The sequence below is a fragment of the Argopecten irradians genome, chromosome 3 (assembly GCF_041381155.1).
Source record: "Argopecten irradians isolate NY chromosome 3, Ai_NY, whole genome shotgun sequence".
Taxonomy (NCBI): domain Eukaryota; kingdom Metazoa; phylum Mollusca; class Bivalvia; order Pectinida; family Pectinidae; genus Argopecten; species Argopecten irradians.
In genome coordinates this window covers 35,913,271-35,937,847 of record NC_091136.1, presented here as the reverse complement: position 1 = coordinate 35,937,847, position 24,577 = coordinate 35,913,271, and the positions used below count along the sequence as shown (strand labels likewise).

At 34.9% G+C, this 24,577-nt stretch overlaps 1 protein-coding gene across 1 annotated transcript; it reads left to right on the top strand.

Annotated features, from left to right (window-relative positions):
- Positions 1-140: 140 nt before the first annotated feature.
- On the top strand, positions 141-24,337 carry LOC138318405 (potassium channel subfamily K member 1-like). The gene is made up of 4 exons (XM_069260726.1): positions 141-639; positions 15,719-15,862; positions 16,236-16,634; positions 18,602-24,337. Exons 1-4 carry the CDS (start codon positions 465-467, stop codon positions 18,862-18,864), a joined length of 981 nt encoding a protein of 326 aa, XP_069116827.1. The 5' UTR covers positions 141-464; the 3' UTR covers positions 18,865-24,337.
- The last annotated feature ends 240 nt before the right edge of the window (positions 24,338-24,577 follow it).

Below are 24,577 nucleotides of genomic sequence, written 5' to 3'. Positions count from 1 at the left end.
CTTATCTACTACAATTGGTATAGATTAAGTATTAGAATTACCAAATGTCATTATTTGTATCCATACACAAATTACTTCTAAACCTTATTTCTTGTTTTTCTGCGGATCCTTATCCGTTCTACTGTTGTTAGGTCGCAGCTGTCAACCTTGCCGCTAATCAGTGCTGTTTTATCGATGCGGCCGTTGACAGCCGCTAGCTAATCTGAATTGGCTGAATTAACGAATGTGTGTTGCATGTAAAGTGTCAAAAAACGATAAATGCTTTATTGATTTTAGAACAACATAGTTATTTAACGCGTATAATTGAAATGTCACAGTGATTTTCGATGCAATATGTTGAACAGTTTGTAATGAATATTGAATATGATGATGAACTGATTGATTCCAGAAGAGCTGCGCTGTGAGTGTGTTTACGAGAAATGTACATCATTATATATTGCTGTTAACTGCATTACTACCATAAAATGAAGCTGAGGAAGAGCAATGTGCGACTTTTGGCACTATCGGCTTTTTATGCCCTATACCTCGTTATTGGAGCGTCCATATTTTCAGCTATTGAAGGACCAAAGGAGAGGGATTTAGTTAAAGAACTCCGTGATTTGAGGATTCAGTTTTTGGAAAAGAATAAATGTGTGGCAGGTATAACACTTTCGATTCTTTGAAAAAAATTAAATACATGTATAATGACATTTTGTAATTTAAAATATGTACATTGAAAAAGTATGTTTATTGTAATAAGAATTAGTAATGTGTATTGATATCCACACAATCTGATTAAAATACAGATCCCCATTATACACTTCGTTATGGAGTAACGTATTGTATAATGGGGATCTGTATTTTAATCAGATTGGATATCCGTATATAAACATAGTGGTTAATTACTTAATTAAGGTGTTTGACATAAGCACCCCATGTCCATCTAATGTTAGCTAGCGGCAAGCCTACTGTTGTAGCGGAAAAGATATCACCTTTTGAAGTCATTCAGAAGGTGATATCTTTTCCGCTACAACAGTAGCTAATCTAATCTGTGATGCAGTACTTCTGATTGTGGTCTTCCGGCAATAGTAAGGTCACAATATGGCTGTGTTTTTGTTGTTGATTTTTTTTACCAAATTATTTACATGCCATAATGGTACAAAAAGTGTTAAGTGGTGCTATATATACTTCTACCAGTGTTGGTGGGGCAGGTGCAGGTTATATAGCCTCGTTATTAAAAGACACCTACAGTGATGTACATACAGTATTCGACCCAATAAGCGCCCAAGGCGCTTGAAAAAATGATAAAAATGAAAAGGTGCTAATAAGTCGAAATTATTGCAAATCTATACCGTTTTATGTAATTTTGGTCCTTATTTATGCATGGGCAATTGAAATTGAGGCCTCAAAAAGGGGGAGGGGCGCTTTTAGGGACATGAGCGCTTATTAGGTCGAATACGGTATTATTTTAGTACACTACCTGTTGATGTCATCAACTTGATGATGCTATTTAATTTATACGGTACATGAGATTTCTATGCCTATTAAACAAACAAAAAGAAATCCTGATACAAAGTCATTTTGGTGAAATTATTAATTACTCCATTGCTCAAATCCATCTTCCAGTAAACTGAAAAATAGATGGGGGGGTCTTATTTGCAGACATCCCCCCTAAGTCTGGAAATGTGTCAAAATAGGTGGGGGGGGGTCTTATTTGTGGGAGGGGTCTTATATGCGGTCAAATGCGATAATTGCTGTAAAATGTTCTGAATTAATCAATTGCATGTAATGCCTGCTGGTTCTCACTACCATATGTAAGGAATCACATAATGATGTGACTCTGGTTTGTGATATTGTGGCTATCAAAAATTAGAATGATTGCATTTGTCATCCAGAAATGATGTCCTGTTTTAAAAAATGTCTATCCAATGATGATTTCGTAAGAGCTATAGATCTGGTGCATATAAGGTCGATTATCATATACATTTGTATATGGCACATTACCGTATATGTACATGTTATCATGCAGTACAAGTTCTCTATTAGAGTCATATCTGCTGACTCAAATAGGGCTAGGATGTAGTATCTGCAAAATGAACAATTAACTACAAGCAATGGAATACTATAAATATAAAATGCTAATTATATAGCACTTATGGGAAATTTGGAGTAAAAAGAAAACATTGGTCAATATATCTAGCTAGTGCAAGACGGGCGATATTGATTTGTTGTGTTCATATCTACAAATTAAGAGCCAGATTTACCTGGTATACAGACATGTTAACCAACCGGGCCATGGTGACCAAAAAGATGTAGAAATATAACTCCGAAGCGGTAGCATTGCACACAGCATTTTACACAGATTGCGTCAGAGATAAATATTAATAACAATAAAATGTAATAAAATGGTATGCAAAATTTACTTTCTAGCGATCATCACACCTTGGTCACCGGGCTGATTAAAACATTTGATAGGTACATATATGAATCGAAACTAAAATGAATTAGATTTGGATACCTTATATAAGAAAACTTGACACATTCTTAAGCGCTTTCGGCGTGTCTATTTATATATAATTTATTGGGTAGTCAAATGGTTTTGCATTCACAATTGAATTTAATGATTTTTTAAATCAAAATATTTATCATATTTTAATTGCACAGAAATAAGTAGATTGACTAGGCGGTATATGATGTCTGTGAAATTATTAAAGCTATAGGAGAATAATTGCTTGGCTTTTATAAAGTTGCATTGATATACCAGTATATAGTCTGCAACTTTAAGCACTAGGCCGATGCCCATGACTAGTAATTTTACAGGCGGACTAGTGCCAAATTGTAATGAACTAGTCCATCAACTAGTGGCTCCCTATTCGATTAATATCGTTAAATGCTACATTTACAAGAGCGGTGGTCAATTGCATTTTTCAACACACTTTGAGTGCATTCTTTATGCGATTATTTCAGTCTGGATGCATCATTTTATAAGAATTTGTTTTCACGAAAGCATCCAGACTGCCATATTTTGGTTAATATTGTAAACTAATCATGACTGAATTTGAAGTGCTGAAGCAAAACGGCTGTATAATAAATTTGGACTAGTGATAAAATGGTTGGACTAGTAGAATTTTTAGGTAATTCTGACCCGAAGATCCGAAGGGTCAGGATGACCAATAGTCATCATGTTTCGTCCATTGTCTTCCGCCGTCCGCTGTCCGCAGTTCGCTGTCCGCCAAGCATTAACTTTTCACATTTTGAACTTCTTCTCAAGTTCTACCAGTGCGATTTAGCTGAAACTTGTATGAAATGATCCTGACATGGTCCAGACCAAGTTTTGTTATTATTTGGGTGGATCCGAAGTCCAAGATGGCCGCCACAGCCGCTATCTTGAAAACACATTTTGGACTTCTCAAGTTCTAATGGTGCGATTTAGCTGAAACTTGCATAAAATGATCCTGACATGGTTGCGACAAAATGTTGTTATTTTTTGGGTCAATCCGAAATCAAAGATGGTCGCACAGCCGCCATCTTGAAAACACATTTTGAAGTCTTTCTCAAGTTCTACTGGTGCGATTTAGCTGAAACTAGCATAAAAATGATCTTGATATGGTCCTGACCAAATATTGTTATTTTTCGGGTCAATCCAAAATCCAAAATGGCCGCCACAGCTGCCATCTTGGAAACACATTTTGAACTTCTTCTCAAGCTCTACTGGTGCGATTTAGCTGAAGCTTGCATGAAATGATCCTGACATGGTCCCGACAAAGTGTTGTTATTTTTTGGCTTTATCCGAAATCCAAGATGGTCATCACAGCCGCCATCTTGAAAACCCATTTTGAACTTCTTCTCAAGTTCTACCAGTGGGATTTGGCTGAAACTTGCCTGAAATGATCCTGATATGATCTCGACAAAGTGTTGTTATATCTTTGGTTGATCCCAAACTGAAGACGGTTACCATGACAGCATTTCTGATTAATTTCCTATATGACTATTGCCAAGGTAGTCAGATGACCGTTAAAGCCCTAGCCTTGGGCCTCTTATTATTTTAATTACTAGTCCAAATGACTAGTAGCGAAAAAGATTAGTGTCACGGACTGATTGATAATATTTTTGCAATTTATAGACCTTCAGTTATTTATATTTATATATAAAAAAAAGGGAAAAAACTTTTTAGCTCACCTGGCCCGAAGGGCCGGTGAGCTTATGTCATGGCGCGGCGTCCGTCGTCCGTCGTCGTCCGTCGTCCGTCGTCCGTCCGTCCGTCCGTCCGTCCGTCCGTCGTCCGTCTGTCCGTCAACATTTCCTTTAAATCGCTACTAGTCATAGAGTTCTGCATGGATTGTAACTAAATTTGGCCACAAACATCCTTGGGGGAAGGGGAACAGAGCTTGTATAAATTTTGGCTCTGACCCCCCGGGGGCAGGAGGGGCGGGGCCCAATAGGGGAAATAGAGGTAAATCCTATAAATCGCTACTTGTCCTAGAGTTCTGCATGGATTGTAACCAAATTTGGCCACAAAGATCCTTGGGGGAGGGGGAACAGAACTTGTATAAATTTTGGCTCTGATCCCCCGGGGGCAGGAGGGGCGGGGCCCAATAGGGGAAATAGAGGTAAATCCTATAAATCGCTACTTGTCCTAAAGTTCTGCATGGATTGTAACCAAATTTGGCCACAAACATCCTTGATGGAGAGGGAACAGAACTTGTATAAATTTTGGCTCTGACCCCCCGGGGGCAGGAGGGGCGGGGGGGGGCCCAATAGGGGAAATAGAGGTAAATTCTTTAAATCGCTACTAGTCATAGAGTTTTTGAATGGAATGTAACCAAATTTGGCTACAAACATCCTTGGGGGAAGGGAAACATAACTTCTATAAATTTTGGCTCTGGTCCCCGGGGGGCAGGAGGGGCGGGGCCCAATAGGGGAAATAGAGGTAAATCCTTTAAATCGCTACTTGTCATAGAGTTCTACACGAATTGTAACCAAATTTGGCCACAAAGATCCTTGGGGGAGGGGGAACAGAACTTGTATAAATTTTGGCTCTGATCCCCCAGGGGCAGGAGGGGCGGGGCCCAATAGGGGAAATAGAGGTAAATCCTATAAATCGCTACTTGTCCTAAAGTTCTGCATGGATTGTAACCAAATTTGGCCACAAACATCCTTGATGGAGAGGGAACAGAACTTGTATAAATTTTGGCTCTGACCCCCCGGGGGCAGGAGGGGCGGGGCGGGGCCCAATAGGGGAAATAGAGGTAAATTCTTTAAATCGCTACTAGTCATAGAGTTTTGAATGGAATGTAACCAAATTTGGCTACAAACATCCTTGGGGGAAGGGAAACAGAACTTCTATAAATTTTGGCTCTGGTTTCCGGGGGGCAGGAGGGGCGGGGCCCAATAGGGGAAATAGAGGTAAATCCTTTAAATCGCTACTTGTCATAGAGTTCTACACGAATTGTAACCAAATTTGGCCACAAACATCCTTGGGGGAGGGGAAACAGAACTTGTATAAATTTTGGCTCTGGCCCCCGGGGCTGGAGGGGCGGGGCCCAATAGGGATAATAGAGGTAAATTCTTTAAATCGCTACTAGTCATAGAGTTCTGAATGGAATGTAACCAAATTTGGCCACAAACATCCTTTGGGGAAGGGAAACAGAACTGTATAAATTTTGGCTCTGGCCCCCCGGGGGCTGGAGGGGCGGGGCCCAATAGGGGAAATAGAGGTAAATTCTTTAAATCGCTACTAGTCATAGAGTTTTGAATGGAATGTAACCAAATTTGGCCACAGTCATCCTTGGGGGAAGGGAAACAGAAATTGTATAAATTTTGACTCTGGTCCCCCGGGGGCAGGAGGGGCGGGGCCCAATAGGGGAAATAGAGGTTAATCCTTTAAATCGCTACTAGTCATAGAGTTCTACATGAATTGTAACCAAATTTGGCCACAAACATCCTTGGGGGAAGGGAAACAAAACTTGTATAAATTTTGGCTCTGAACCTCCGGGGGCAGGAGAGGCTTGGCCCAATAGGGGAAATAGAGGTAAATCCTTTAAATCGCTACTTGTCATAGAGTTCTTCATGGATTGTAACCAAAATTAGCCACAAACATCCTTGGGGGAATGGGAACAGAACTTGTATAAATTTTGGCTCTTGCCCCCCGGGGCTGGAGGGGCAGGGCCAAATAGGGATAATAGAGGTAAATTCTTTAAATCGCTACTAGTCATAGAGTTCTGAATGGAATGTAACCAAATTTAGCCACAAACATCCTTAGGGGAAGGGGAACAGAACTTGTATAAATTTTGGCTCTGGCCCCACGGGGGCTGGAGGGGCGGGGCCAAATAGGGATAATAGAGCTAAATCCTTTAAATCGCTATTTGTCCTAGAGTTCTGCATGGATTGTAACCAAAATTAGCCACAGACATCCTTGGGGGAAGGGGAACAGAACTTGTATAAATTTTGGTTCTGGTCCCCCGGGGGCAGGAGGGGCGGGGCCCAATAAGGGAAATAGAGGTAAATCCTTTAAATTGCTACTAGTCATAGAGTTCTGAATGGAATGTAACCAAATGTAAACCACAAACATCCTTGGGGGAAGGGGAACAGAACTTGTATAAATTTTGGCTCTGGTCCCCCAGGGGCAGGAAGGGCGGGGCCTAATAGTAAAAATAGAGGTAATTCCTTTGAATCGCTACTAGTCATAGAGTTCTACATGAATTGTAACCAAATTTGGCCACAAACATCCTTTGGGGAAGGGAAACAGAACTTGTATAAATTTTGGCTCTGACCACCCGGGGGCAGGAGGGGCGGGGCCCAATAGGGGAAATCCTTTAAATCGCTACTTGTCATAGAGTTCTACATGGATTGTAACCAAATTTGGCCACAAACATCCTTGGGAGAAGGGGAACAGAACTTTATAAATTTTTGCTCTGACACCCCGGGGGCAGGACGGGTGGGGCCCAATACGGGAAATAGAGGTAAATCCTATAAATAGGGCCCAATAGGGGATTTAGAGGTTAATATTAAAATTCCTTCAGAAAAGAAACAATGAACCTGTATTCAGATCATTACTTGGCATAACAAACCAGGTGAGCGATACAGGCCCTCTGGGCCTCTTGTTTATATTTTGTGAAAAAGCCAAGTTTTCTAAAAGTTACAGTTGTATGTGGGTGTTGATTAGAATTGATAGATATGTCATTACCTCATGATTTAACACTGTAATTACTAGTGCTACGTCATTAGTTGTATGATCAATCTGGTTAAGGCTTACAAGTAAAGGCTATAGCTATTATTCTGGGCAACTTTTGGTCCATAAAATGGTCATCTAATGTTCATATATTAGGCTTCTGAGCAGAGAGTGTTGGTCCTATATTTCTTATCAGGCTTGCTGTAATCACCAGTAAAGCAGGAAGCAGGACCAAGTCAGCCTCAGCAACAGTATAATCAATGGTTGTGATTGTTATCTTTTAATGAGGTATTTTTGGTATAAATACCACATAGAAGGATCTGAAAACAATTTCCTTGTAATAATGCCATATTTAGATCTAGACTGACCAATGGCCATCGTTAACTTTTTCTCCTCTGAATTTTAATTTGTAGATTATCTCCTTCTACATGGTAGCTAATTAAAACAAATCAGATAAGATATTGCTAGGAACATAATGTATATCTAAGAGACTTAAGTTCTAAAACTGGATTCTATTGATAATTTTTATATTTTAGGGAGACAGGGCAATCTATGACGTGTTATTCAAACTGTGTCGGTGGTGTGTTAATTTGATAGTCTTACAAGGAAACTTATGGACCATAAATGTTGTATCTATATATGGTTACCTCAGGCTCAAGGCTTGAGCACAGATGATCATGATTTTAGAATTATCTAGATCTATTTTATGTTTTTACTGTAGATGTTCAGCCCAAGTGACTCTTGAGTTTATTTGATCTTTTCTGATAAAGAGGTTTCAATATTGAATAGATCGGATATAGTCAGAAGTCAAAACCCCTATAGACAAATAATTGAATATATATGAGAGTAACAATACATTGAAATTTTATAAACATCCCACAGTTGTAAAAAAGTCATTTAATCAATTGGATGGGGGATGGGGGGATGTTCAAATAACTTCAATTGCATTTCAAAAGAGGTGAGAGGAGCTTATAGGGAGGGGTGCTAATTCAGTGATTACGGTACAAATGTCTCAGTATGATATACATGCTTTCAAAAGCTAGTTGTGCGTACCTGGTATATAATCATATATATAATGGATTACTGAAGGGTTTGAGCTGGGTGTTCCATAAATGGGGTTCTTTTCAAATACAATGGGGTTCCCTTGTATAATTTGATTAGACTTGCAGCAATGTGGGGTCCTTTTGAATTCTTAGGTTTAAAAAGGATATTTAGGGGACAGTGTAAACACAAACACTGAATTTGTAATTTTGAAGTTTTGCCTCATTAATATATAACTAGCGTACATGAATAGCCAATAAGTACTGTATTCGCTGTAATTAGCACCCATCCCTCTATAAGAGTTGAAGTTGTACATATATACTATGTATTAATGTATCCCATAGTACATGATCTTGTGAGTCTTTTACATGTCAATCACGACATAATGTGTCTCACAGGATAAAAGGAATATGCATGTTTACTGTTAAAGATTTATGTACCATTAGTATAGAAAGATTTAAAATATGGCAGACTTTTATCGTCCACAACTTACATTTTGGTGCATCAATAAGCGCCCCCATTAATATTTGTTACAATTACTTAGCTCCTACAATTATGGCAATACGGTGTGAATATGATTTATTCTATCTTGTTGTGTGTGTTTTTCACATGACGGTGTCAATGCTGTTTTCTGCGGGTGTGATTGTAGGAGAATGCTGGTACGTAACATGTATGACACAAACAAAACTTTAATCAATAAAACCTCATTCTCCATTACATTGTTGGATTTGTAACCACTGTACACTTAGCTGATTACTTTCTCAGAACTGCAGTGATTGTTTAACTTTGACAACAGACTAAAGAGAATCCAAGGCTAGATTCCATTGTTCCATGGGGAAATGGTTAAACTATCAAGTTTCATGTGCAATGTTGCAATTTTGCATTGCACATGGTTAAAATGAATACCGATGAGTATTGACTTTACGAGTATGTAACATAATGATATGGTACAATATTGAAATATAGATTTAGAAAATTAAATATCTTTTATCTTGAGGATTTGAAACTCCTGCAGACTGCTGAATAATGACTTATGCTTGACTTTAATCATATACAAGATGTGTGAATGCATGTGTGACATATGCCTCAACTTTGCACAATGTATATCTACCTCAAGTGTATGCACATTTTTTATCAGTTATGTATCTGGAACTTCTGTGTGTGTTAAAACAATATTATTAAATCTGAAACATTATATGTCTTTTAGCTTTGGTTGATTAACCAGAAAAGCTACTACATAATGAAGAGTAATATCAGATCTTCAACAAATTAACATGAAATATTATGATATTGATAAATTATTATTGGAAATCTCTTGATCATGACCAGCTAGATAATGATCAGACCAAGTATCATAGAATAATTGAGTTCTCATTAAATGTAATTTATATATGCGATCACAAGTTTTCCAGCAAGGGGAGATAATTAAGATGAAAACCTATATTTTTAGTACTACCGGTAGGTCGAGTTTCAAGTGGTGCATGGTCCATGTCATTCAGTACATAATTGTTTGTTTTTTACCCTGAAACACATGTATATTTACGATTTTAATGTTCGGTGTGATTGATTATCATATACGTTATGTTGTTACATTGTAACAATAAATATTAGATTCATGTACATCAAGGACGTATTTGAGAAGGATAAGTCACACTGGGTTTTGGGGGAGTACAAGGCAGGAGCTTTTGTGTTTGTGCAGTGACCGTGACGTTGGTCGACGGCTGATTTTCCTTTGATATCCGCCGGCGCAGCCTTTGATGTAGCTTGCGGGTGCGAGGGTTACCGTCTTACTTTCTGAAGCGGGCCGTCATTTCATGAGCTGTCGTATTTTTTTAATGAAAATTTAAGACATATCCTCTAAATCTCTGTCCTTAAATCAAGTTATAAGCGTTGTGATATTTAATAAACTTTACATTGGTGTTTCGTTTGACTCGATAGACAAGTATTTGTTGAGAAAAACGGTTTTTATTCCCGGTTCATAGGCGTCTCGCGTGGTGTTTAGTAATGTAAAGAGACAGTCATGAATCCTTCTCACTTATAAATCCTTGATGTACATAGTTATTCTCAAATTGCTGAATTACATTTTTACTACATGTATCTAAACATTATGAGCCAAATTAACACACGATCTGAATTCTTTCAGTAAAAATATATATATATCTTTATTTAAAATTTGGCTCTAATGTTAACTTGTATATTTATTCTGGTGGCAAGGTGTGTGGTCCGTCTCTCACAGTGATAAATAAGTTGCAAGGCCATCTTGAGGCTGTATTACTAAGTGTACACATAATGTGGCTTGTAATTTTCCAATATCCTGGTAACAGATTTTACTATATATATTGATTTGTCACTTGGGGCTACTTTCCTCGGATCTGACTTTGAAGATGAATTTCTGTTCCAAAATAATTCCCGAATTATTGATTATAGTTGCGCAGCTTGTATACTGTAGACTTGCAAGTTTTTAGATTTTGTGTGAGCAAATATCGCTTGAATTGAAACAATATGTAACGCTTGATTACTGTCAGACCAGAGAGATGGAGATGGTTTCATGGTGCTAAAACAATATAAACAGGAGGAATTGATCCAGTCTGGGTTCTGTCTACTTTCTGCATTGAGATCAGATGAGCTGTCACAAATCTAGCCATTTGGCAAAATAAAGCCATGTACAGTATGACTATTCACAGTCCAGCATTTATATTTGGAGTATTAAAATGAAATGTTGTTGTCAATAAACATTTATATGATAGTATGCTTTTCATTATGCTCATATACATATATATATAGGATCTTACATGAGTGTTCATTTCATATCAGATTTTATGAAACTTGTCTCAAAGTTTTTATTTTTGCGAGCCTCGACGAGCAAAAATGAAAACTTCGAGACGAGTTTCATAAAATCTCATATGAAATGAACACAAATTTAAGATACTTTTTATCACATAACTCCAAATACCTACATAATAAAGAATTTTACCTCAAAATGAATTCCAAAAATCCAGCAAAGGTCGCCATTTTGTCCCACTGTCCTCGTAATCCTAATGTCACGTCATTTTCCTGACGTCATTTGAATTTCCAGCCAAAGAAAATAGCTCTAGGTCATATTATACTAGTGACATATGCAAAAATATTACATGGGCGAAATCATTGGATATCAGGCGGAGTATGTGATAAATGTATATATGATGCATGTATATTAGTTTCTTATAGTACAGCAGCGTAAAATATGCTACCGGCCACTATACAATATGGTACGTACTGCGATACTTCAACTTGTATTATGATAGCTATGCATATCGATCACAATATATATTTTTTAAATCAATGATTTAAAAACTTTCTGTGGTTTTACTGAAAATCTGGAAAAAACGCTGCACCTACAGTAAAACAGTACCTGACATCATCCCAAATGGGATTTGAACTCATGACCCAGATTTAGGGGGTTTGTGGTCATATGTTGGGACATCCAATTAACCAGTCTGCCACCATGGCCCAAATCAAACTAAGGGTTGATATGAATTATCTTAGAAATGAAGGTTTTCCATATAGATCAGAGCTAACATTTGCTAAATCCTTAAAGAAATTCACTTCTTCTCATGATCAATAAACCATACTTACCAACCTTTTGAAATTTACATGGGAGTAATTTGGTAAAATGGCCTAAAATGGAGGTTCAAAATCAGTAGTTTCCCTACAAAATATAGGGAGGGTTGGCAAGTATGATAACCATGGAGACAGATACCGGGCCTATAATAGTACAAGATGTCTTATGATATTTACACATTACTTACAGCAAGTACCTGCTGATGATGATATAGGCATATCTATTCTGATTATGTCACATTTATTGGTTTGAAGCCTGATACATTAGTATAAAACAGTATCACATACACCATTGTTAAAATTTCAAAACTTCCAGAAGTGAAATACGGTAAAATCCTAAAAACATCAGCAGCAGCAACATGTTACATCATAAGTTTTGTAGTATTAGATTAGCATGTTTAAAATTATTGTCTATAGCTAAACGGCAACGTTAACTCAGATGTAGCTTTGTTTGAATGGTACAGATTTATATGAACTTGGCTTCAAGATCATGGTGAGAAAAAAAATGCTTACCAGCTTTTACTTATTCATTAACCAAAGAGCTGCAATAAGTATTTGTGCTTTATTGACTCCTTGCATGAATCAAATCAGTATATTTATATACAAAAATTGACAAATACATGTACTTTGGTCACAGTAAGTTTTAGAAACACAAATTGTTGTATGCATATCTGTGTTATCATCATGAGCAGTCAGTGTCAGCTAGTGCATGTGACATACAGTGGACCAGTCTCAACATCTGGGAGATATGTCTAACTGGACTTCATTGATTTTGTTAGGAATTGAGTAGTGTAACAGAATAATTATTATTCCTGGTAATTACTATAGCGCCATTAGCAAATATTGTGTCTGAAAAACAGAAATATATCAAATGTAGTTATTGCTTCAGGCAGACCACAATGTACAGTGAATACAGCAGCCACAGTCACAGAAACTAGATAATGTACCCGGTAAACATGGAAATTTTCACAGGTGGTTAATTTCACAATTTCCGTCAGTAACCTGTATAGCTATATGCGTGGGGTTTATTTCTAATGATATTTGCATAAATTAAAAAAAAAGACGTTTAGTTTCCTCCATTGATTCCTGTTTGATCTTACGGACGGTGTACAGTCTGAATGTAAGAAAATCTGAATACACATCATTATATCATACAGTCTAGGCTACGATTTAATTACGTCAATAAGTCTGACCAATTTGACCCGTGTTTTTATACGTACCAGCTGAGTAGCGAACTGTGAACAACTGGACACGGGACAGGCTATCTGTCTTTCGTTTTCTAATTACATGTATAAGATTTACATTTGATGAGGAAGGTGTAATTATCAGTCTTTTGTTTTCTAATTACATGCATAAGATTTACATTTGATGAGGAAGGTGTAATTATCAGTCTTTTGTTTTCTAATTACATGTATAAGATTTACATTTGATGAGGAAGGTGTAATATCAGTCTTTTGTTTTCTAATTACATGTATAAGATTTACATTTGATTGGGAAATTGTAATTATCAGTCTTTTGTTTTCTAATTACATGTATAAGATTTACATTTGATGGGGAAGGTGTAATTATCAGTCTTTTGTTTTCTAATTACATGTATAAGATTTACATTTGATGAGGAAGGTGTAATTATCAGTCTTTTGTTTTCTAATTACATGTATAAGATTTACATTTGATTGGGAAAGTGTGATTATCAGTCTTTGGTTTCTAATTACATGTATAAGATTTACATTTGATTGGGAAAGTGTAATTATCAGTCTTTTGTTTTCTAATTACATGTATAAGATTTACATTTGATTGGGAAGGTGTAATTATCAGTCTTTTGTTTTCCAATTACACGTATAAGATTTAAATTTGATGAGGAAGGTGTAATTATCAGTCTTTTGTTTTCTAATAACATGTATAAGATTTACATTTGATTGGGAAGGTGTAATTATCTGTCTTTTGTTTTCTAATTACATGTATAAGATTTACATTTGATGAGGAAGGTGTAATTATCAGTCTTTTGTTTTCTAATTACATGTATAAGATTTACATTTGATTGGGAAGGTGTAATTATCAGTCTTTTGTTTTCTAATTACATATATAAGATTTACATTTGAGGGGAAGGTGTAATTATCAGTCTTTTGTTTTCTAATTACATGTATAAGATTTACATTTGATGAGGAAGGTGTAATTATCAGTCTTTTGTTTTCTAATTACATGTATAAGATTTACATTTGATTGGGAAGGTGTAATTATCAGTCTTTTGTTTTCTAATTACATGTATAAGATTTACATTTGATTGGGAAGGTGTAATTATCAGTCTTTTGTTTTCTAATTACATGTATAAGATTTACATTTGATGAGGAAGGGGTGTAATTATCAGTCTTTTGTTTTCTAATTACATGTATAAGATTTACATTTGATTGGGAAAGTGTGATTATCAGTCTTTGGTTTCTAATTACATGTATAAGATTTACATTTGATTGGGAAAGTGTAATTATCAGTCTTTTGTTTTCTAATTACATGTATAAGATTTACATTTGATTGGGAAAGTGTAATTATCAGTCTTTTGTTTTCTATTTACATGTATAAGATTTACATTTGATGAGGAAGGTGTAATTATCAGTCTTTTGTTTTCTAATTACATGTATAAGATTTACATTTGATTGGGAAGGTGTAATTATCAGTCTTCTGTTCAAAATGGTTCAAGGTATAGTCCATATTATTATTTCCTTTATTTCCTCCAATATTGAAGAGTTTACAGAAAATAATACATAAATAAAGAAAGAAACATTCTAACATACACAAGTTACACACACATATACATATCTATCAATACAAGAAAATACCATTAGATATTCGACTACATTTCGCCATTATCTAATAGCGGAGAATGCTTATAATAATTAGCTACAAATAATTATATATTATTATATATTATTATATATATTATTACAAATATATATATGTTGTTTATTTGCCAATGCAATTCATCATATATCGGCCGAGATAAAGTCTAGATTACAAAAACAATTGTTTTATAAATCGAAACACTTACACACCAAATGGATAAATTGTTCTTTCAAATGGCCTATTTGTCATTAATTAAGTGCTTGATAAAAAATAAAACAAATCGGAAGGTGTTACTAATCCGCTTTCATGATTACATTTTATAGTGAAATCTACAAAACTTTATGCGTGGAGGAAATTTCCACTATTGAGCGAACTTTGCATATTTAGCATACATTTTCAGTACACTATAAGAATAAGAAATTATTATTTTAATCACGCAATATATGATGTTCAATATTCAAATTGGCTGAGAATTCAATGCCTTCATTATAACAATAATAACTCACAACATATCTGCCATATGTACTTAACATTGTAACAGTCCACCATTTTCTGATGATTTTCTCATAAAGCATTGATTAAAGGGAGCTTCTTCAAATTTTGTTTAAATGCAGTTCCTTGGTTCCTATAGTTGTTCATATTCCATTTTTGGAGCAACCAAGAAAACAAGTGCCAACTGGTGGCCTCATGGCCATCTTCTATTTTGACAAATGAAGTTTGCTACTGTTTCAGAAAGTTATCTTTCTCAAATTCTATTTGTAGCATCCCCTTGTACCCAGCTAGTCATCAATATTTTGAGGAATATCAGGGGAAAAAATGGACAGCTTGGAAAAATTATGACAAATGAATACTATTTCTCAGGAAATGCTGATGGGATCTTTCTCAATTTGCATATAAAAAGGTTTTCAATGATCCTTGGTAAGGTAATATTTCAATTTGAGCTGGAAAAGCAGAATTGATTTCAAAGAGTGTTTTAATTAGTATTAATGTGAAGTGTTCAAATGTTTTTAAAAGACATTTATCTTTCCATTTTTAAACTAAAATAAGAATTTTGATGTGACAATTTCCCTACTACTTTGCTATTGGTTTCAGACAAGCAGTTGGAGCAGTTGATTGAAGTGATAGTCCGAGCCACCAACAAGGGGGTGTCAGCCACCAGAAATGTCACCATGTCCGAACCAAACTGGACATTTGGACAGGCCATATTCTTCTCTGGGACTGTTCTTACAACTATTGGTAAGAGTGTTTGATATAAATATTGGAGTATGTGTTACCAGTATTTAAATTACAGATTGTATTGTTATATACCATAAGTAAGAATGAGTTCTTTAAACTCGCTGTTGAATCTATATTTAGTTTGCTTCTAAATCATTGTGTAACCTCAGTTCTGCATGTACAATCAACAGTAAATTTACATTAAAAGAAAGTAATACATATACATGTATCAGGATCAGCAAAAAGAAGTTCAGAATTTGATGCTTGGTTACTAAATTATAAACTCATCCGTATCCAGGTGAACATTTTGTAGCAAAAATGATGAAATGGCATCTCTTTTCGATTCAGCCATCATTTACATATTAATAACGACTTGTCTGGTTTATTTGAACAGGCTATGGGAGAGTTGCCCCACTGTCTGATGCTGGGAAAGGATTCTGTATTCTATATGCCTTGATTGGGATCCCACTAACACTCATCATGTTCTCTGCGGTTGTCGAACGTCTGATGATACCAACAAAAATATTCCTCTACTTCCTGTTTAGGAAGTTAGGTCACCTGTACAAGGTGTTTCATATCCAAGTCCTCCATCTTGTCATCATGATCTCAGTGGTGCTTGTGTTTTTCTTTGTTATTCCTGCTGGTATTTATGCTGCCTTGGAGCCCACCTGGAACTTCCTGGATGCTTTCTACTACTGTTTCATCTCCATGACAACAATTGGACTCGGGGATTATATTCCTGGCGATAACCCAGACCAAAACCTCCGAGCCTTATACAAGGTTGGAACAACAGGTAATATTCCAAACAAAATGTCTTATGTATGTTTGAAGGGACCATAATAGCAGGTATTCTACCACATCTAGATTGCATTTTGACACTTTAATATCCTTACTGTATACAGTGTAACTTGTCGAAACCGGACCCTGCGCAAACCAGAAACTTGTCCATACCGATCAAATTGTGTGGTCCTGACATATTTATTAATAAATTATAGTACCTAAAACCTGTAGAAACCGGAACCTGTCTATTCTAAAACTCGGATGAATCTTGGTAATTTTACTCTACTTTTCTATGCAAATTAACTTAAGTAAACCAGCGACGATGTTTTCACAACATGGAACAATCAAAACAAGCACTATCCATTCACGCTTTTGAGACGCCTACAGGAGTTTTACCTGTACTGAAGACAGTGACAAATTCTTTTGTTACCTTTGGCTTTGCAGCCAATCAGTTTTGTACAGATGTATCATGATATATTATACAAAGGAAATACATTGTACATATTACATGAATTATGACATAATCTACACATTAATACTTCATATACTATATGTATCCATTAACTTTCAAAATATCAAATTAAGTGTTCCCTAATAACAAAAGAACCAGATATGTACAAAGTGTATTAAGATTACCATGATATACCTTTTATAGCTGGCTATCAGGGTAAAAGTATACATCTGTTACACAGGGACCTGTTACTCTATATATCATACCCTGCCTCCATTCCATTACCAGCAAGCTCTGTGGAATTATTTTTCTTTTGCAGTAAGGTATTGTCGGTCATTCCTTATAGGTAGACTTGCCATATTTGTCCGAGTAAAAGAAGTATCATGACGGCCAAGTGAGCCGTATCGGAGATGTGAGCCATTGAAATGTGCTTACAAAAAATAGACATGGAGGTGGTTAAAGAAATGACCAGTTTATGTTAGAAATGTTGGATATTGCTGAATTAAATTCATTATCACAGATTTACTTAACATCATTTTCACCACTGGATGTTTTGCAACATAATATACAGTTGATAGAACGTAGTTGTAGCTCTGATATCGTTCGTCGTTCAGAACTATATGTACGTCATCACAGCTATACCATAAAAAGGTTATATTTTCTACAAACTGGACACCTGTACAAACGGAACAAATGGACCGGTCCCCTTAACATCCGGTTTAGACAAGTTATGCTGTACATTGCAGATGTGCACAATCTCCACCTGTTTCAGAGTTATGCCCCTTTGTTGAAAAAAATATGAGCAGCCACTCCTCCTAAACTACTTCAGTGATTATAACGTACCTTAGTGGCAATAATCCTTAAAGTATACATCTCATCTCAGGGGTTTCATTATCTTTCAGCAGAGGCAGTACAATTGCAATTTCAGGGGGTACTTTTCTATACCATCTGTATGCTGTCTAATGTAATTTAGCCCAAATCAGGCGGTACCACAGCCAGGTTCAACCGGCAAAAAGTAAGGGTACCACCTGATATTGAAACCCCTGTCATCTATATTGGAAGTAGATATCCACAGAGCTATGCCCCTTTGTTACAAATTGATTAAACGGCTACTCCTCCTAAATTAGCCTCCTGAACAGTTAGGCTTGTACTCCAACTTTAAATCAAAATATAATTTTGTACTACCAATAGATATGACCATTTCTATGATGCTTTGTTAATTTGCCTTTCATATTTACATAGATAATATGTAAAAATTAAAATATGTTTCGAATAATTTGTTGATAGGTCGCCATTATATATTATTGGACATTCCCATATAAGACACTAAGACCATATAAGAAGTTAGAAGAATATCTTGAAAATTGATGAGTTTCATAATTTGTCTCTCCAATTTAACATATTTCCTTTCATTTTTGGCTCTCTTCTGTTGTATGCTGTCTTGTCATTCTTAGACTAGAATTATACTATTTGAGTCGTCATGGATTGGTGACATTCAGAGCTAATCATACATGCTCATTCTTTTACAGTTTATCTTTTCCTTGGCTTGCTTGTGATGATGCTGGTATTGGCAGTGCTGTACGATATCCCAGAACTCAATCTTGGCTTCCATTTCTATTTACGGAGCGATGGCCAGGACGAAGAGCGAACAACACTTCGTAGCTCAATGGATGGAGCTGGTGGACCCAAGTATTCTAAGCAGGTGGACGATGACCAACATCCTCAACCGGTCATCCCTCCACCAAGACCATCCTTCACAAAGGAAGACTCGACTATCCAGGCAACACAATAAAATAATTGGTAGAAGTAAACAGATGTCCCGGCCCAGAAACCATTCTTTACAAAGGAAGACTCAACCTTAAAGAAAGTAAACATTTTATAGTGGCACGTTGTCTAAAACATCTTATAGTATAACTTAATTATGCGGTCATACTTATTTTATTTCATTATTTTACTATGGTAAGTATGAACAAAGTACAGTGTATATGGGGCCAAACTATGTGTGTGTACTTAAATCAGTAAAACTTAACCTTTACCATAACCTCAAAATTGGATTCAGACTAGTTGCCTATCTGGTAGTTATGCATTGTAATTTTAACTTTCGCTAAAAAACGAGTATTTTTGGGCCTAAGTTCTTCTGAGATGTTTAAAAGATAAAGATTTGGCACTAATATACGATCAAAGTCATGTCTTGATCACCTGACTGTTATGTAAGCCTCTCTTTCCTATATAACTGATCACAACAGTGGTGTGGATCAAAATATAGAAAGGGTTTGAAATGAAGTAGGTTCAGTTTGAGCCAGTACTATATAAGTTATAACTGAGTGGATACAAGTGTATTAGATTACTGTAAACCACTCTTTTTTTTTCTTTTTTTTTTTGCAGCTACTTAATTTTGCGACTTACATTTCAAAACAAGTTCGTGAAGATAAACATTTGTAAATTTACAAATTGAATTAGATTTCATATCAGAAGAAGTCATATATAGATATTTATTGGAGGAGATAAACCTTGGCATTAACTTGGATCTCAAAATTTGCAAAATTAAATCGTGACAAAAGAAAGTTGAATTACCGTAATATGAATTCTACGTACACTTACATTCTATGTCATTCCATTTTGGTTGGTTGGGACCACAGATAAAATAATCCCAAGTAAAGCTGTACATGTATTTGGATATAAAAGTGAAAAGTTTGGTTTGAGCTCTTCAGTTAACATGGTTCAACTCTGACAGGTATACATGTACGATATGCTTGATTTCATTATATCCCATAAAAACTCTCTATTTATCTTCTCTTGTTAGAATTACATTGAACAGAAATCAGCAATAGCCGATAGATAAATCAAATGTCCATATAATATTTTGTTATTTCCACCTCAAAATAAAACAGTGCTTAATTCGCTATATATTATTTAATATAAAGAATATCTCAATGTTTATATAATTATACATGTATGTACAACAAAACTGCAGGATTTATTATATTCATAAATTTCTTCATATTCACTTTATTTTCATGACAAGCTTTAGGTGGTTGTGATTCATGTATAATTGAGTTTTCACACGATGACCAGTTTCATATTTTATGATGTTTGTTTATGTTTAATAAGTTTTATTTTTACATTCAACAATTTAAGAAATATATACAGTGTACATTACATAATATGTATACTGTAATGGATTAATTACATGTACATGCATCTTTTGTCAATATTTCTACTAGCTTGTGGTTTACTGCCTCAGATCAACCTTTCAAAGCACATGCCAGAGAAAACATAACAAAATTTTTTGTGAATTGGATTCTTTTAATAAGTTTTGGATTCAATTAAAATCAATACATTTCATGAAATTATTATTTTGGAAAATCAAGGATAACATCTTATGAATTCAAATCAATTAAATCTCCCAATATTGGGAGAGAGAATAAAAAAAACATTAAAGCATGTGTTTTCTCAATCTGTTATAACTTTGTTTTCAACATTTCAAGTTGCATTCCATTCTGTTAGACCTTAAGTATTAGTGTTCAGATGCTGTTGAGATGGTACAGTACATTATAGACTAGATTCAGATTTGATATTTGGACTGAAGTCTATATCTTTATAGTAAATACATTGACTGTACCATTGATAGAAGAAAAATGAGGTAAGATCCTATCAAAACTCTTACTTCAAAATTAACTTTATAAGGTAAATTAATTAAGCTTGTAAACAAAGCATTCAGAAAAAAGGCCTGCAGTGACAAAGTGATTGTAAAAGATGTCCCCACATATTACCACAAGCCCTTCCCTGGGGCTGTAACTTTAAATCCTATGTGGGGCAGTTACCAGGTAATGATGCGTCCTAAATGGCCCTGGCTGTTAATTAAACCAAACCAAACAAATGTTTCTCTTTTAACAGAAGATATCTTTTGTTGTATTGTTTCAAAGACACCTTTTACAGTAAGATAAACATTGTCTTGTCAGTAAATGTATTTTTTTTATGAATTTGAGTGTGCGACTGTTGTAATGAATTATTTTTTAATCATTTATTTTTTATTACTTTTTTTGTATTTTCAAAGCTTGATGTGATCAAAATTTAACTCTATGTGTTGCTTATTATATCTTTCAACAAGGTGTCATTACACAAGCTTCTAATTTGTTGTTAATATTTGTATATTTTGATCGGACTGGTGTTGTTATTTTCTTGTTATATCTTAATTGATTCAGTATATCTTTACAAGGTGTCATTACACAAGCTTCTAATTTGTTGTTAATATTTGTATATTTTGATCGGACTGGTGTTGTTATTTTCTTGTTATATCTTAATTGATTCAGTATATCTTTACATTTTACAAGACAGTCACCGATGTATTTCTACTTAACCGGCACTTAACCTCACTCCACCTCTTGTTTGCCATTTCAAATACTATGCAGGCAGTTGCTAGGTGTTGACTGTTGTTCAGTGATTTTTCTCTGAGTACTCCAGCTTTCCTCACCTCCCAATTAATCCAGGCATGTCCATAAATTACCTTGCATGAACATGAAATAAAATCAAAATAATACTATAGTCCAACCATACCTGGTTTCGACCAGAAATAGGTAGACTAGTAATTTCCTACCTACCAGTACATTCTAATTATCACTTGTAGATCAAAATCTGTCCACCTGTCTTATTGATATAGAGTTTAGTGCCGGTTATAGTTATAGGTATTTTTTAAGCTGTGCTTTACTGAATAGTTCTCAATTTAAGTCCTGTATGAAGTTATTATCATTTATTGTGATGTCTGCTGTGATATAAATGTATCCTAGTTCTAATACTCACCTAGCACAGTTTGGACTGACTTAAGAACATTTATACTTTCTTATAAACATATTGCGTACAGTACTACACATACTTAGTTTATTTCGACTAGGGAACTATTTCAGTTGTTAATTTTCCAGACTAACTTAAGTCACAAACATTTAATTTATGATGCACATCTTGTCTAAACTTTCCAGAATTTGCAATATTCCTCTTTCTCTCATTCTTTACATCTTTATTTTGTCCCTTGATCTGAGTTGTACCCTGTCAAAAAGCATGTTTCATGATCAACATTTGCATAATTTGCCCTTAAAATTGTATATTTGATTTACATGTAATCTTAAGTCTTGTTACAACACTCCGAACATGGCTAGCCATGGGTATTTAGTTTGAAACCCTCCCTGAAATAGTGATGTACTGGATACGCTTGGCTTGTTAAATTACAGCACTCCTTGCATGAATATCTAATTGTAGTCTCAATGGTCCGTCTGTAATTTCATTGTGATTATTTGTTTTTCTTGGTTTTCGATTATTTGTTGACAATACATATGTGTTTCAGAATACATTGCATAGAACCTGGTTATCTCAAAGTATTGATGTTAGTCTTGGCTTAAATTAACATAGAATATTTTAACTCATGATAAATACTGGGTACTCTGAATATTTGAAGATTTTTTGCACGGTTCTGCAGACTTGGAGATAATCAGGCTCAATTTTAGTAATTGTTTTTGAAGTATCACTCCAGATATTACACAACATCCTACTACATGAACCAGGTTACTAACCATATTGTATATGCTGGTGTTGCTTAAGGCATACATAGAAGTGCAATTAGAGAGACGTATGATGATAACTTATTTTGAAAGTTAGAGTGCATTCATTATTTTGCAAAAGTCTATTTTTCCCAGATAGTGTTCAAATCTACTGTTAACATGCATGTGGTGCTTTTCTTCACACACTAATTATAATAAATATAAAATGATATTTGTGTCTGTAGAATCTTCAAGTGTTTAGAAGTGGGTAAACATGTTGTAATCTTACCATTGATTAATTAGCTTAAAATGTATTACGGGGGCAATTAAAGCATAGATACATAGAAAATTAAGTTCATTCAAATATTGAATGGAAATCTATCATTAATGTAAAAATTAATTGCTGTATCTATATGAAAATGCATGTAAGGTATTCCTCCCCATACATTACACTATTCTTATCATGATACTTAATATTGAAACAAATATGAATACATATATTGCAAAACTTGCCAAAAAATACTGAATACATCTTTGCTTGTCAACTTGTAAATGATCTTATGATGCAATTCTATATAAACATTAGTTTGGTGGAGCAAGACTTTAATAGCCTAACAATATTGGGCTGACTTTGGGCAGCAATTGGGTCTAGTCTTACACTAGTACCGTTGGATCAGTAAAACTAAAGGATATTGCTCCAGCCAACATGAAACTTTCTTACACTAGTACTGTTGGATCAGTAAAATTAAAGGATATTGCTCCAGCCAACATGAAACTTTCTTACACTAGTACTGTTGGATCAGTAAAACTAAAGGATATTGCTCCAGCCAACATGAAACTTTCTTACACTAGTACTGTTGGATCAGTAAAACTAAAGGATATTGCTCCAGCCAACATGAAACTTAATTTCCCACAGGATATATTCTGTCTTTTCCTATTAAAGAGTTATCTTCCCTTGCAAATACTCAGGTGTTAAATGTGACTTCATGTTATTGCAAGGGAAACGTCATATTTTTCAGCTAAAATGACACAATTGATACCTTACAACAAGGGAGATAACTCAGTAAAATGCAAAGACATAATTGCAATATCATGTTGAAAGCAATATCTTATCTATTTTGCATGAATACTTAAAAAGATGACCTACATAAAATGAGTGTATTTCCTAACTCCTGTCTGAGTTTGTTGTTTAACCCATGCAGTGCTTTAAAATGTCTTATTGCATGAATGTAGTGAAGTGGTATCAATATATAAAATATCAGTAAAATATTGTAGTGTTGATTTGTTAATGTGAAACAAATCGTTCCTCCATGGTTTATTCCTCAATTGTTTACTTTTTTAAAGAATAGAATGGTAACATTTTAGGTTGCTGTAAACATCAACTACAGCATGACAATTTAAATATGTTTCAGGTTGTAATAACCAATTTTTTGTAAATTTTTTTTTATTTCAAAATTTTGTATTGAATTCCTGATACTTAATAATTGTCTATATTGACTCTTATTGTATTTGTTATTTACATTAGCTGTTTTCCTTGTAATGTATTTGGTCTTTGTAATTTCTATTTGATGATATTTTAAATGTAGTTATATTATTGTGTACATCGTAGTTGTTCATTTATGTAACACTGATACATGTAACCTGTAATGTGTTCGATTCTTGGTGACTGATGTACACTGATTCCTATTCTATATTTTGTTCATGTTATCAAGTAAATAGAAACTATATAATGCAGATTGTGTTGTGTTGTTCATAGTTAAATGGAAACAAACATTTGTCAATAGTGTATAGTAAGTAATTGTGAAGTTGCCTGGCTGCCAATCTCACCTTGCAATATATTCTTGTGACCTATAGAAGCTAGAAATCGATCTTGGTTATTGATACATAACTTGGGCAAGAGCTTTAAACATATTAGTTAATTATATGGCATCTTCTTTATTCCCATTTTATTTTCCTTGTTTCCCAACTGTGATC